Source organism: Crotalus tigris, unplaced genomic scaffold, assembly GCF_016545835.1.
Source record: "Crotalus tigris isolate CLP2741 ecotype Arizona unplaced genomic scaffold, ASM1654583v1 scf7180000024470.1849372, whole genome shotgun sequence".
NCBI lineage: Eukaryota > Metazoa > Chordata > Lepidosauria > Squamata > Viperidae > Crotalus > Crotalus tigris.
In genome coordinates, this window is record NW_024100641.1 from 352,430 (window position 1) to 367,537 (window position 15,108).

At 42.1% G+C, this 15,108-nt stretch overlaps 1 protein-coding gene across 1 annotated transcript in view; it reads left to right on the top strand.

Moving 5' to 3' along the window:
• The window catches only part of ADGRA2 (adhesion G protein-coupled receptor A2), an 88,815-nt gene that overhangs the window by 55,779 nt on the left and 17,928 nt on the right, over positions 1-15,108 (top strand). The window contains exons 3-7 of the mRNA XM_039332949.1: positions 9,080-9,151; positions 9,894-9,965; positions 11,404-11,475; positions 11,831-11,994; positions 13,368-13,581. Coding sequence (XP_039188883.1) covers positions 9,080-9,151; positions 9,894-9,965; positions 11,404-11,475; positions 11,831-11,994; positions 13,368-13,581 — 594 coding nt within the window. The remainder of the gene's footprint in view (positions 1-9,079; positions 9,152-9,893; positions 9,966-11,403; positions 11,476-11,830; positions 11,995-13,367; positions 13,582-15,108) is intronic.

Here is a 15,108-nt window from a genome sequence, read left to right on the forward strand (position 1 = left end):
GCCAGCCAGCTGCCGTTTAATTGCCAGTGACCTTAGACCTTAGAGTGTGGTGGTTTTCTTCAAGCCAGCAACCTTAGAACAATATCACATTGGACATAGTTAGCATTTTTCCATTTGGGTATGGGTGTTAGACTGTTTCCCATAGCAAACTTAAAGTTGGATTCCGAATAAGCCTAAATATGGTTGAGTTGGTTTTAGCTTAGTATGATATACATGCATCTAATCATGGTATCTACCATGTTGTGTAAAGCCAGGTAATTATTATTATTATAATTCTGATTAAACCAACCACTGCATGGTTGTGTGAACTAGTCAGTGTAATTATAATAGTAATGATTAAAGGGGAAAGTAAAACCAAAAAGATTGGGAAAAGAGAATAAATCAGTCAAATATCACAGGTAAGTGATGATTTTTGAGGTTCTAGCAGATGTGTGCCATTCCATCTCACATTCACCCAAATTTCATTGCTCTGTCTTGTGCACTTGGTAACTTTGGATTGTTTGTGGAATTTAAAAACTCTTAAGATTCCCCCCCCCCAATAATTTGACCAGAATTTTTGAAAAGTTGGAGGATTTCTGAATCCTATTGCTATGTGTATCCTGTGTTGACTTTTCCATTTGGACTATATGAACAATAGGAACAATTGTACTAGATATATTGGATCTCCTCCTCTTCCTCCTCCTCCTCCTCCTCCTCCTCCTCCTCCTACTACTACTACTACTACTACTACTACTACTACTACTACTACTACCTGCAAGCCCTATGTGAAAAGTCATTTGCACCTCCTCTATGACTATGGTGTCTATTGTCTCCAGCAATTCCACAGCAGCCTGCCATGATATTTTGTGAAAGGGAGTTGATAAATGTTTGAGCTTCCTCCAAACTGGGCACCAGACAAAAACCCTTTGTAAGGGCATTAACAAGGGCCCTTCATTCTGATTTATCACATGTTTCAAAGACATCTTCCGATGAAGAAAGAGCTTTGCTCTAAAGATTTACACCAGTTATTCATTTCTGATGGCTCTGCTCTGCCCTTATCCTGTTAGCGCATAGAGCAGGGGTCTTCAAACTTGGCCCTTTTATGACTTGTGGACTTCAACTCCCAGAATTCCTCAGCCAGGCAGTTGAAGTCCACAAGTCATAAAAGGGCCAAGTTTGAAGACCCCTGACATAGAGCAAGAGTACTGTGATCTACAGTTCAACTTATAATAATGAATTGGGCTTCTCCGTTGAGATGTTTCTGTAGATGCAGCAATGCTTAGCATAGTTAGGCAGCTACTGGAATTCCAGCGTTCCAAGACAGCTTACTTTGGGCACCTATCACAGGACCTTTATTCTGCTGAATTAGTTGGGAGACGCCAAGTTTCCTACTTGCTATAGAAAAGGCACTCATCCAATATGCTTTTATCAGAGATTCAACCTTGGAACTGTCCTTGTGTCGAAGTCCACCTCTCTTGGAAAAGCCCATATTTGTGGAGATTAAGCTATCTAGATCCAGACATTGCTATAATCCATCCTAGCCAAGTAGATTTACTCAAACTTTCTGGCTCAGCTAAACTGTATAGATGAAACTGACATATTGCAGTAATCCAGGCCAGAAGCAAGAGCAAGAATCAAAGATTGTTTTTCAAGGTCTTATATTTTTCTATTGGCTGGTAGGTGTCCTTTTTCTAGCCAAAGAGCAACCTGACACATAGACAAGAGAAGAACCGACATTTTGGCTGTCCTCTTACACATCTTGCAAGCTGCATTAGATCTCAGAAACTGGGGCAAAACAACTGAACAATGACAAGAAAGGGTTATAGTTTAGGAGTGGCATATCTGCTCTATAGACAGATCCAAATTCAGATCTCAGCTTTTCCCAAAATAATTTGTGCCTAAAAGCTTAGAGAGCTGCTAGCGGCCAATGCCAGCAAAGTCAGGCTAAATGGACCAAGAATTTGAACTTAGAAGATACACTTAACTAGGTTCCTACACACATCCGTGATCCATCACTAGCACTGGCCCCAGAACATAAGGAATGTTTAAAGTCAACTGCTTTTATTTCTTGCCATTTCCCCCCCCCCTCTCTCACACACACTGTGTGTGTGTGTGTATGTGTGTGTGTGTGTGTGTGTGTGTATGTGATACAACTTATCTCCTCCTCACAGTTGGACAGCTGCCTCCTCAGGTCGAGGGTGCCAGCCATGCAGGCTTTGTTTCTCTTTGTTTATGAGTTCTCCGAAATCAAATTTCATTTAAAGACAGGCCATATATGGCTCATAGTCAGGGCTGGAAAGAACCGATGCCAAAACGGAAACAAATCTGATTTTTTTGAAACATTTTTATTCCATCCTTGATTCAAAAGACAGGACACATGGTCTCCTTCTAACCCTCCTCCTCTGACTCCCAATTTTGTCTTTGCAAAGATCCAGTGAATAAATCCAGGCCGAGCAGAGGCCACTTGCTTGCCTTTATTTGCCCAGTTTTCTGGCTGAGCAGAGAGGAGACACTTCAGATGTCCCAGGGCTACTACAACTCCCAGAATCACTCACCCTTGGCCTTACTGCTGGGAATTGTAGTTCTCAGCCTCTAAATTGCCATGGGAGGTATTGTAACTACATTTGCTCTGCTGGATTTTTTATTTTTATTTTTATTTTTTTTTGTCCATGAAACTCTTGTCTGAAACCTAAATTTGGAGGAGAGGTGGAGTCCCAAAGGTGCTTTTCAAAAGGCAACTGGACTTTCTTGGTTTTTCCTTTAAAAGGTTACACTTCTCATCGTAGATCAGTGGTTCTCAACCTGTGGGTCGGGACCCCATTTGGGGTCGAATGACCATTTCACGGGGGTTGCCAAACAACGCAGTCCGCCATTTTTTTCCCCTTTTCCTTAGCCTTGCTACTCCCTTTTATTCTATTGGCTTTTGAAAGCCAATAGAATAGACTCTCTTGAATAGAGTCTAATTCAGAGACATTAGAATAGAGTCTAATGTCTCTGCCCTGCTGAGCCCACCAAAAGTCCCATTCTGCAAACGGTGCTGCACCAGTTGAGTAGTCCTCGACTTACGACCGGTTGGGGGGCGCGGCATTAAAAAGGTTGAGAACCACTGTCCTAGAAGCTTCTTCAGTTCTGAAACATTTTCAGCCATAACCTGGAGGACTGAGAATTGCCATAGACAGGAGAAGTGGAGGTGCGCTCTCTTCCCCTGTCCATTCTGTCTCATGGGAGGTAGAGTATGCTATAAAATAGCATGACCGATGAAGAGCAGTCAGGGGCTTAAGGACACAGTTTGGGAACCTGCCCCCTATTCCTTCCTTTTTCGAGAACTAGAAAGTTGCAAGGGCACCTATTCTTGTTTGCAAAAATGCTGTCAGGAAGAGGTAACCCGCTGGGTACACGTGTTGGTGGCTGGTGTGTCGTGCATGTGTACATCTCAGGCAGCACTTGAAGAAGTGGGGGTTTTTTTTTGGTTTGGAACTCCTCATTCCCAAGTCCAGCTGTCCCCTTGGGATTAGGAGGGTGGGTTCGCTGGTTGCTTTTGTTCTGTTCAATTTTATGATTTAGAGGAACAGCTGCAGGCAATGTGGTCTGCACTCGTCCCTTCTTTCTCGAGAGCCTGCAGAGTATGGGGGGGGGGGTAAGAACGGGGCGGGTGGCAAACAGAGAAAAGGAAAGAGGAGAGAATAGCAATAACTTCGTGTCCGCAAGACTTGAAAAGCCTGATCTTATCACCAGCCCATTTCAGAATTGCAAAATTGGCAGGGCAAGAACCAGCCCTTCTGCCAAAGCTGGGAGCGAAGGAGTAGGAGGAGAAAGGCTGACTGAACATAGTCTTCAATGTGGTATATACATCATTTCCATAAGCCAGAGGTCTCCAACCTTCTGAGCACCAGGGACCGGTTCTGTGGAGAGAGGTTTTTCCACGGACCGGAGGGGGCGTGGTTTTGTGTGCTGCCTGCATCTCGTGGATGGGGCTTTCCTTGTTTGTGCGGACCGGTTGCTGGCATGCTGCGGCCCAGTACCAGTCCACAGACTGGGCGTTGGGGACCCCTGCCATAAAGAATACAGATGGCAAGGATTTGGTCAGCGGCTTTTTCCCAGAGCAAACCTTTGCAGCATTTTATGAATTTGCTGGCTTAACCAAGCAACGTATACAACGCAAAAACTCTACCCCATGAAGTACTGTTGCTCTTTCATTTGCCTTTTTTCTCAAGCAACACGTAGTTACTATGCAAATGAGTTCATATTTCAATGTATGTTTCCCACCTCCACCCCTCCCCCAAATTTTGATTTCTAAAAACAGTTTTAAGATAGAAAAATGTGGAGGTTTTCCTAAACCTCTGAGACCCTCCCTTACAGTGTTTATATGGCATCCTGCTTTTTTGCTTTTATTGGAATCTGCAGCAAGAACATGAATATTTAGGCTTCTTTGTTCTATGTGTAAAAATTGAGTCAACTTTTCCAAAAACTTGGAAAATCTGCTTCATATCTTTTTCCATATAAGATTCGTCAACATCTCCATGTTTGTGTTCACATGGAAAGACAAACATGGCAGATTTCTTTATTTGACAGACTCTTTCTCCTTCTCCAACAATAATAATACCAATTGTTATATTTGTTATTTAACACCATCAAACAGCCACAACTGCCTATCCCAAGTGATTGGGAAGGGTTGGGATTAGGGTTAAAATCCAGTCTGAATATTTGGCTGACTCTGCGATGAATAATAATTATTTGTTAACCTTTCCTACGTACAATTGCTGTTATCAGATCAATACAATGTGATTTCTTTAAATATAGCTAAATTTTGCTTGTGAAATTAAGCAGACTTTGATTACACCAACAATCCACCACTAATTGTAATATATTATGAATGGAATAGAATAGAATAGAATAGAATAGAATAGAATAGAATAGAATAGAATAACAGAATTGGAAGGGATCTTGGAGGTCATCTAGTCCAACCCCCTGCTCAGACAGGAAGCCCTATACTATTTCAGACAAATGGTTGTACAATCTCTGCTTAAAAACTTCCATGTTGGATCATTCATCACTTCTGGACAGTGAATTTCCTGACAGCTAGAACAATTAATCTGTGGCACAACTTGCCTCCAGAAGTTGTGAATGCTCCAACACTGGAAGTTTTTAAACAGAGACTGGACAACCATTTGTCTGAAATGGTATAGGGTTTCCTGCCTGAGCAGAGGGTTGGAATAGAAGACCTCCAAGATCTCTTCCAATTCTGTTATTGTATTGTATTGTATTGTATTGTATTCTATTCTATTCTATTCTATTCTATTCTATTCTATTCTATTCTATTCTATTCTATTCTATTCCTAAAGTTGAACAGGAGAATTAACAATTATTATTATTAAACTTTGAGCATGTTTAATCAAACCAAAACTGTTCCTAGTGAGGTCTTGCCAGATCTTGCTGACTATTAAACAGAGCTTGATGACTTTCCTATAATAAATCATTCAGATCAGCTAAAAGATAATTGAGATAAAAAAGTGTGTACGGCTTGGGCAAGGTTAAGGAAGATGTAATAAATTTGTGTTACAGATCTTGATAAGGTTGAAAGGAATGGTTCCTGATTTACAATGACAAAGGCATTCATGGCATGGAATCTTCTGGAATCTCTCAGCCAAAAGGAAGCTTGGAGAGCAATAAATAGTGTTATATATCAAGCATTTGTTTACATGCTTTTTCAAGCCTTCCAAGTTGCTGCTGAGCCCAAGATCCTGTGGAAGTGATTTCCATATGTTAATTGTGGCCATTCCATCAAACCTTCTGCCTTACCCCTAATATTCATCCCAGTAGCTTTGTTCCAGATGGTCCCTCATTGGTCATACTTGTTTCTAGTGAAAGAGCATCCCGTTCTCATCCAGCTCTGCTCTACTCCATCCTTCTTCTTCCTTTGTTAGGAAAATATATACCTGACCCAACACAAAAATTAGCAGGTTTTGATGCCACCCACTAACGCTGGAAAACTCTGACTAGGATTCGTATCTTGCATTGCATCTATCAAGATTCTCTATGTAAATGGGGCAGAGTATCCTCCACTGAAGAAAACTAGACTTCAAAGAACATGGTGGCTGCACACTATCAAAGCTGACACCAACCAGAGCATGGAAAAACTCAAAGAAGTAGTGCAAGATCAGATGACATGGAGAGACCTGACACAGAGAATCGCCAAGAGTCAGACAGGACTGAATGGATAATTACTATCTTCTTCTTCTTCTTCTTCTTCTTCTTCTTCTTCTTCTTCTTCTTCTTCTTCTTCTTCTTCTTCTTCTTCTTCTTCTTCTTCTTCTACTACTACTACTACTACTACTACTACTACCACCATCACCATCACCACCACCACCGTCCTCTTCCCCTAAATGTGACTGTGCTGCTCCTCGCCAGACACTGGATCATATAATGAATAGCTGCTATCTGAAAGCTTATACAGAGGAAAAGCAGATGTCTGCAACTAACAAATACTGCACTTAATTGGATAAATGGCCTAGATACTAATAAATGGAACACTTATTCCATTCTCATGAACCAATGTACTTCAAAGCATAACCTATAACTTATTTATGACTTCTTGAATTCCTCATGCTTTACAAAATTGACTACCTATCCCCCTCATACGTGTACCATAGTATCAGGGGCTCCTTTTATACTGTATATTCTTACCACTGTTATCCAGGTACTCTATGCCATGCACTAAATAAATAAATAAAACACCCCTTTGTCATGTTTGCTTTCCCCAACGATGAAATAAGAACACCCAGCCATTGGATGGGAAGGGTGAGAGAGAAAGCTTTACTTGAAAGCAGATGGAGAGGATGGGAGATGGGTGTATGTATCACAGTACCCATGGGTACAGAAGGAAAGGGCAGTTCCCACTAAATGGGAAGAAATTGCTGCTTGTTTCCATAGGAAGCACAGCAAAATTGGCTGGGAGTGGAGTGATAGTAGATTGCAAATTGCACGCTCTGTGGCATAACAGGGAAGGGAAATAATTTTGAATTGGCATTTTCCCTGATCCTAGAAAAGGCGTCTCTGGGCTGTAGGAAAAACTTAATTTTATCTCTCCTGAATCTAATAGAATAACAGCGTTGGAAGGGACCTTGGAGATCTTCTAGTCCAACCTCCTGCTCAAGCAGGAGATCCTATACCATTCCAGACCAGTGGCTGTCCAGTCTCTTTTTAAAAGCCTCCAGTGATGGAGCACCCATTACTTCTGAAGGCAAGCCATTTCCCTGGTTTAATTGTTTTCACCTTTAGGAAATTTCTCCTTAATTCCAGGTTGCTTCTCTCCTTGATTAGTTTCCATCCATTAGTTTCTTGTCTTGCCTTCTGGTGCTTTGGAATATAGGTTGACCCCCTCTTGTTTGTGGGAGCCCCTCAAATATTAGAACATGGCTATCATGTCACCTCTAATCTTTCTTTTCACTAGACAATTCCTGCAACCATTCTTCATGTTTTAGCCTCCAGCTCCCTAATAATCTTTGTTGCTCTTTTCTGCACTCTTCCCAGTGTGTACAGTATAATATGGTGATCAAAACTGGATGCAATATTCTAAGTGTGACCTCTCTCAGAGTTCAACTTCATTTTAGCCTGGTCACCTGGATTTGATACCTGGAAAGTATGAAGCGTTTAGGAAAATTTACAGGCAGCACCCAAAGCTTGTAGATGAGAAGAGCTGTTTTCTTTTTCTGCGGAACAGAGGATATTGCTGCTGTCCTAGTCTTTTTGGCAAGAAGTCATGAAGTATGGGTGGGCTTGTTTGTGTGAGTATGCACTGTTGTTTTCTTAGTGCGTAGCATAAGCTGAGAGTCGGAAGAAGTTACAATTACAAGGGAAGTCCTGATGGTGATCCTTAATGAATTGCAGAACAATAACAAACCTTCTAACAGCTATAAAACTTTCTTTGATGTGAGGTTAAGGTTAGAGGGAGCCTTTGGACTCTATGAGACAAGAAAAACTTATCTTCAGAAGATGGGAATCCATCAGTGGGTTTCAAACAATGAGGAAGTTAGTTCTGCTGAGGAAGAACATCCAAGGGATTAGCTGGACTTATCCAAAAGATAAGTAAATACCTAGTATTCTTGGACAACAGTTCATCTTCCTGTGATGTTACCAGAAATGGGCAAGAAAATAATTCCTTTTTTGTTGTTGTGCAATATATAATTTTTATGAAGGATGTGCTTCAAGCAATAACAGACAAATTGAAAAGAAAAAAAAAGAGAAGAAAGAGTAATAAAGAGAAGGAAAAAAGTAGAACAACTAATACAGTGGTTCTCAACCTTTCTAATGCCGCGACCCCATAATACAGTTCCCCATGTTGTGGTGACCCCCAACCACTTATACATCACCGGGTGCCAGGGGCGTGGCCAAAGAAAAGGGGGGGGGAAATGGCAGACAGCCTTGTTTGGCGACCCCCGTGAAATGGTCGTTCGACCCCAAATGGGGTCCCGACCCACAGGTTGAGAACCACTGAACTAATAGAACAAAAGTCAGAAAAATAAGCGACTTTCCAATCTCCTTTGCAACAGAAATTAGCAACCTAGGCCTAACCTTCTTCCTTTATAGTACAAAAATCCCTCCGGCCCCTTAATTAGCCCCTAAATTATCCCTTCACTTTCAGCAAAAAAGTCCATGAAAGTTTTTCAATCTTCTAAAAAGGTCCTTGTTGTTTTGTGCCTGACCCAAATAAGTCAGTTATGGTTGTGAAACCCTTCTGGAAGGAATTCATTTGGGGAAACTGAATAAAATCCAGCAGGACTTTTCTTAACTGTTTTCCTTTCTCCGTGGTGAAAATAAGAACTGAAAAAAAATATGGCTCGATTATCAATTTCTCAACAAATCCCAGGCAATTTATCTTGCTAGTTTTTAGTGTATTATTGTATTTATTTGTTTCACTCTGGGTTTTGTTCTTTTAAATTTTGGTGAGCGTGAACTGAATAAATATTGATTGCTATAAAGAGAATAGAGAGAGTAGTAGCCTTAAGAAAGTTTCAACCCTTATCCTCAAGGATCCATCCAGAACAAAATTCACCCATTCTTCAGTGTAACATCTTATGTTTCTTTTTTCCTGTTTTCCCAGGGACCTAAAGAACAATTTGATTAGCACCATTCAGCCTGGAGCTTTTCTGGGTCTTCATGGCCTGAAACGCTTGTAAGTAATCTTTTCAACTTCTCTGGAACAGCTAATTTCCTGCTCTTGATTCTTTATTCTGCAACATACCTTTTATACTTACATATGAATCCCATATTCCCCACCCCCAATTGCTTAACCTCCAAGCCCAGAGCCATTTCAAAAACTTTAAGTAATCTGTAATCTGTCCATAACTCATAATGCCTGACTGTTTACTATAAGTGTCAGTTTCCTGATAATTTCAACAAAGACGCATGTGGTCACCATCTTCTGAGCTGGGTGTTTATTTTCCCAAAAGTAATTGCAAAGCATACTTGAAAAAAAAACAAAACAAATCTATCCTTTAATTCTCCGCTGGTCCTAGCTGGTTATCCTCATTCGAGTGCACTTTTTTTTAAAAAAGGTTCTGGTGATTTCATGGATATGTCCATGCAGTTGTTTTGTCAACAATACTAAAATGATTGGCCATGTTTTGTTGTTGAGATTTGTGTTATTACTTTTCACTCTAGACTATCATCTCAACATTCCTAATGGTCTCCCAACTATGCTGATTCTGCATAGTTTTTTGAGATTAATGAAGAACTAGATGCTGACATTTAGATGTGCTCAGTACACAATTCAAGATGTACAAAGTGTTTCAGCCCAGCTCAGACTATCCTATGCCAACTTTAAAATGTCCCATAAAGAGAAACCTAGTATACTCTTAATATCCATGACTGTTCACGGTTGTCTATGGCTCTCCCTTTTTCTCATTCCTGCACAGGGATCTCTCCAACAACCGTATTGGCTGCCTCAACTTTGGCCTCTTCCGGGGACTGCCCAGCCTTATCCGTCTGTGAGTATTCAGTGGCAATGGGTGAAGGTATGGTTTGATTGTGAGCCTCTGTACATGTGTTGGAAACAGGAAACCCTCATTTCTCACCTCTGTCTTCCGAAATCTGGATCCTCCCCAAAGCTGTGAAGGTCACCTTCCAGAATTCCCACTTGGCAAGGGCCAAGATTGACAGTTCTGATGGCTGAAGTCCACATAACTGAAAACTGTTCTGGTTGGAGAAGACTGGTTCAAAGAATGCTGCTTGAGCACAGAGGCCAAGCATGATGGTTTTGCTCTTCTTTCATTATTCCTTTTCAACTTATTTTGTAAAGGAGTCCTCAGATTTGAAAGGGGAGGCTGAGGGGTTTATAAGAAATACTTCAGATTGCGATCTATGGATTTATGAACCCAACCACCCATACCAACAGTTGCAGTCTCATTAGGTCTTTCAGTTAAAAAAAAAAAAAACATTGAATACTTTTGGCAACTTTTACTTATTGATGTTCTTTAGATAAATTCTTAAACTTAGTTACAGTATCTACAGCTATTAGTCATAGTGATGATTCACCCTTAAGATAAAAGCAGTGGGTTACTGTGGGAAAGAGTAGAAAGAGGTTTATTGCTCTGACATCTGTCCTGGGTTTCTGGGGCTGTCTTAGATTGCTTGCTGGCAATTGGAGAGGACAGGAAGGTGCTGGATGAGATGGCCCTTTGGTCTGATCCAGCAAATCTCTTGGTTATTTTATAGTCATTTCTTTTAGCTTTTATACCTATACGTTCTGTGAAAAGTTCCTAGAGGAACTTACAGAACAATAAAAGACAGAAGTCCCTGTCTTTGGGCTTACTAATTAAGGAAGAAATGGTACAAGAGGGACAAGGGATAGGAAGGGAATAAGAAAAGTAGGAAGCTCAGGCATTATATGCAGTAATTCTGTTTTGTATTATAGCCAGCTGTTATAGGAGTGAGCAACCTAGGGAGGCTCAGATAGACATTCTCATCCCTAGAGCAGATGGTCTTGGGTTGGTGCTGTTCTTCTTTGCAAGCTCCTAATAGATTCTGTAGGAGAGAACTCCAGTCAGAAACAGCAACAACAATCGGACGTGTTTATGCTGTATGGTCTCCTGCCATGGCTTCTGTTCTTGCCTCCCCCCAAAATAAATTAAACCCTCTATTGCATTCCTTTGTTCACAGTAAATTTATGGAATCCATAGCCAAAAGATGAAGTGAGGGTAATTGACTTTAATTAGTAAAAAAATATATACCATCATTTGCTTTGAGGGCTCTGTGGAGCTGTGATATTCAGAGAAAGGATGTTTTTCTCTCTAAGTACGAGTTGCAAAGAGGATAAGATTCCTACCATCTAAAGACTTCTCTGAAGCACGATGAATCTGAACTTAGGTTGACCTCTTGGTCTGATCCCATAAGTTTTATCTTGTTTTGCTATCATCTCTTTGACAGGAACATATCAGGAAATATCTTTGCCACCCTCCATAGTGGAGTCTTTGATGAGTTGCTGTCTCTGAAAGTTCTGTAAGTATTTTTCCTTTTGTTGGTCAAAGGAAACAGCAGAGAGGAAGCAGTTAACTTTTTGAAGTGATTAATGCTGGGGTTGGTGGGACCTCTGAGTCTGCATGGAAAGCCATGCTCAGACACATTGTCTTCCTCTTCGAAGCCTTCTGGGGAGAATAGACCAAGCCATCACCCAGCTATGGACAAGGTTCCTCCATGTTCACTGTGCTACCTCAAGATGCTAGAACTTTCTAGAATTTTTTTAAATTTTATTTTTTGTTCTCCAGGGGTGGACAGGCATCTCTTTCTGCTCTTTCCTGTCTAAATATTCCTCACCGGCACTTCTTCTTCAATTTGTATTTCTCTTGTTCTCCAGTGACTTTGCCAATGAATATCTGACCTGTGATTGCCATTTGCGCTGGGTCCTAGCCTGGTCCAAAAGCCATTTTGTCCAGGTATCTGATAAGACGGTGTGTGTCTACCCCAGCCACTTGCACGGGAAGCTACTACGAAACATCAGAGAGAGTCAACTGCGCTGTGGTGAGGCACCCTCCTGAGTGAGTGAGTTTGCTTGGTGTGCACAGGAGATTTGTTCAGTAGTCCAATGCTACTTTCTCCTTCAGGGATACCTCCCTTCTTCTACTCCATCCTTCATTCAACAGATGGTTGGCATGCTAGTACCGCTTAGCATGGGTTATCCATGAAGGGATGAAGGGAGTGGTGGTCAGCTGCAAACCTCTGCAATTGATAATCTTCTCAGGTTTGATTACTGAAAGATGAGAGCTCAACATGTAAAGCGTGTCTACTTCAGTTTGTAATCCCAAGGGAACTTCAGAGTGGTTTACCAAAAACCTCACCCCCAGCCCCCACGTCAAGCAAAGCAACATGATTCCTCTAGGATGCTTGCAGGGAAAAATTCCTGAGGTCATCTTCTCTCAGCTGATGGGTGTCCTCAATATGGCTCTTCTTTCCCACAGTATAGCCTGAGTAGCTGGCTCTCCTTCACCATCCATGATGGAAAGATGTTTTTCCTTGCTGGCAGCTCTTAAAAGCAGCAGAATCTCACTCAGATGAGCAGTGCTGTAAAGTACAATCCCCAGATACCTTGCAAAAATTTGGCAGACGTGGAGTAGTGTAGCAGCAAAGCAGAGAGGCAGCTTTGGAAACGTGTGATCCTTGGGCCAGTCTGTACACATTCTGTCATTCAGCGTACAGTTTCATGTTGACTTCATGCAGAATTTGGTGGCGTGATAGCTCAGTGGTTAAGATGCTGGGCTCGTTGGCTGGCAAGCCGGCAGCCCAGGTTTGAGACCTGAGCTCCACACGACAGGGTGAGCTCCCGTCCTCACCCCCGCTGGTGCCAACCTAGCAGTTTGAAAGTATGCACATGCAAGTAGATGAAAAGGTACCACTTTGGTGGGAAGGTAACACTGCTCCGTGGAGATGTCTTCGGACAGCGCTGGCTCAATGGCCTTGAGACAAAGACGAGCACTGAACATAGTTGGCCATGACGAGCGGAGTAAAATATGCGGGAACTCCTTTACTTTTTTACCTTTTACCTTTAGAATTTAGCAACTTTTCTTTCTTTTTCTTTTTCCTTTTTAAGCGCAGTAACCATATGAACATTGAATTAATGAAATAATAAAAGCAGGATTTAAAAAAAAATCTTAGAAAAAATCCAAGTAGACATATAAACAAGCGTTCTGGGTATCTCCTTCTGGATGTATTGATTTCTTTTCTTTGAAGGGTTGAGCATAACTGACTTTGACTGCTGACCAAGTGGGCCTTTTGATAGGAAGCTTTCAGGGAGACGGTCCAGGACACCACTGATTTAGGCTTTCTTCTCTCCCTTTCTCTAAAGCCTAAGTAAGGTCTTCTCTCTCTCTCTCTCTCTCTCTCTCTTTTACCCACAGAAGGATCCCCAGAGCTGCACACTCATCAGCTAATCCCCTCCCTGAGGCAAGTTGTCTTCCAAGGAGACCGACTCCCTTTCCAGTGTTCAGCCACCTATCTGGACAACAGCACACACATCCTCTGGTATCACAACCATGCACTGGTACAAGAAGATGAACCTAGCGGCATCATCTTAGAGGACAGCCTCGTTCACGATTGCACTTTAATCACAAGGTACTAGGGCAGGGGTGTCAAACTCAATTTCATTGAGGGCTGCATCAGCATTCCAATTGCCCTGGGGAGGGTGGGGGGGCGCCTACTGGGTGGGCGTGGATGGAGTGGGTGTGGCCTGCTGGGGGGGCATGGCCAGCTCTACATCGTTCACGTCAAGGGGGCCTGTAGGGGCCTGGGCAGGAGTGGGACAGATCTGAGGGTCTCTGGCAGGAGGCATGGTCCATTTCTTCATTCCTCACAAAGGGTGACACCTCCCCAGCATGCACCCAGGGGGCAAGGCCGATGCGGCAGGGGCGGTTCCTCGCTGTTTCCAGATGGCCTTGTGGAGCTAAGACTGAATGCATTTCAGCATAGATAGCCACCACAAAATTGTACATGGGCTCCCGGCCGGCCTGGGCCAGGGCCAAGGCAGTGGGGGCTGTTCCCTCACTGTTTCCAGGATGGCTTCGCGGGCCACATGAAACCACTTCGCGGGCCGTATCCAGCCCCCGGGCCTTGTGTTTGATATGTCTGAGCTAGAGGATGAGCTGGGTGGGTCAAAGAGGGAAAAGTTGTTTCCTGGTTGTTTCCAGTCTTTGGTCTAGCATTGGGCAGGTTGATTTCCACCAACACAGTCATTGGGTGAATTGATTTTGACTAATACCAGTAAGAACTAAGGTTTAGAAAGAATGTCTTGTTGATTCACACATAAGCAATAACTTCAGGGATGGACATATAACCATTTAGCTCACTTTTTTGTAGTTGGGTTTGACTTGATTCCAAGCAAAAGATCCTGGAAAGAAGACTGGTGGCTGCCTTCTTGGTGGTGGCACTCTGTTCTGGAATTCCCACCCAAACTGATTTGCCCAGTGCCAACACAGCTATCTTTTCAAAGCTTATTCCTTCAGGCATTTGCAGATATTTGAATGCATTATTCTTTTATGTTTAAATATGTATGTAGTTCTTTTTATCCTACTCACCCAGAAGGCAGTAAATAAATCTATTAACGGGAAAATAACTTAGTAGATTTCTGTCTTTGGCTTCACTTTGGAATTCTCTCTGGTCACTTCCAACCCCCCCAATAAATACTGTATACCCTCCCCCATGTTTAAAGACCTCTATAGGGCATTACAAAGGAAATACCTGTAGGTTTGGGTGATCTGTATGACATTATAATTAATTAATTAATTAATTAATCTTACTTGAATGCTGCTAATAAATCTGTTCTGTATCAAACTCTGAAAACTTTTCTGTTAGGATGGGATATAGAATAGGATTCTGTTGGATCAAGAATATAAAAAATGTTTTGGAAAAGATGGATGCATGCTTTCCACAGGTCTCATCACCTCCTTAAAGTAACCATGCCTTCTCCTGCACAACCATGATAGGAAAGTAGGCATTTTAATTAGCCATGCAGTAGGATCTGTTGATGCCTTCTAAATCAAATGCGTATATTCCTGGGATTATGTGGCTCCCTGTAAGCCTAGAGAAAGGCAGTACTTCAGGAGGCACTAAGAGATGCAGTGGGCATGTTCACACCTCTTCCAA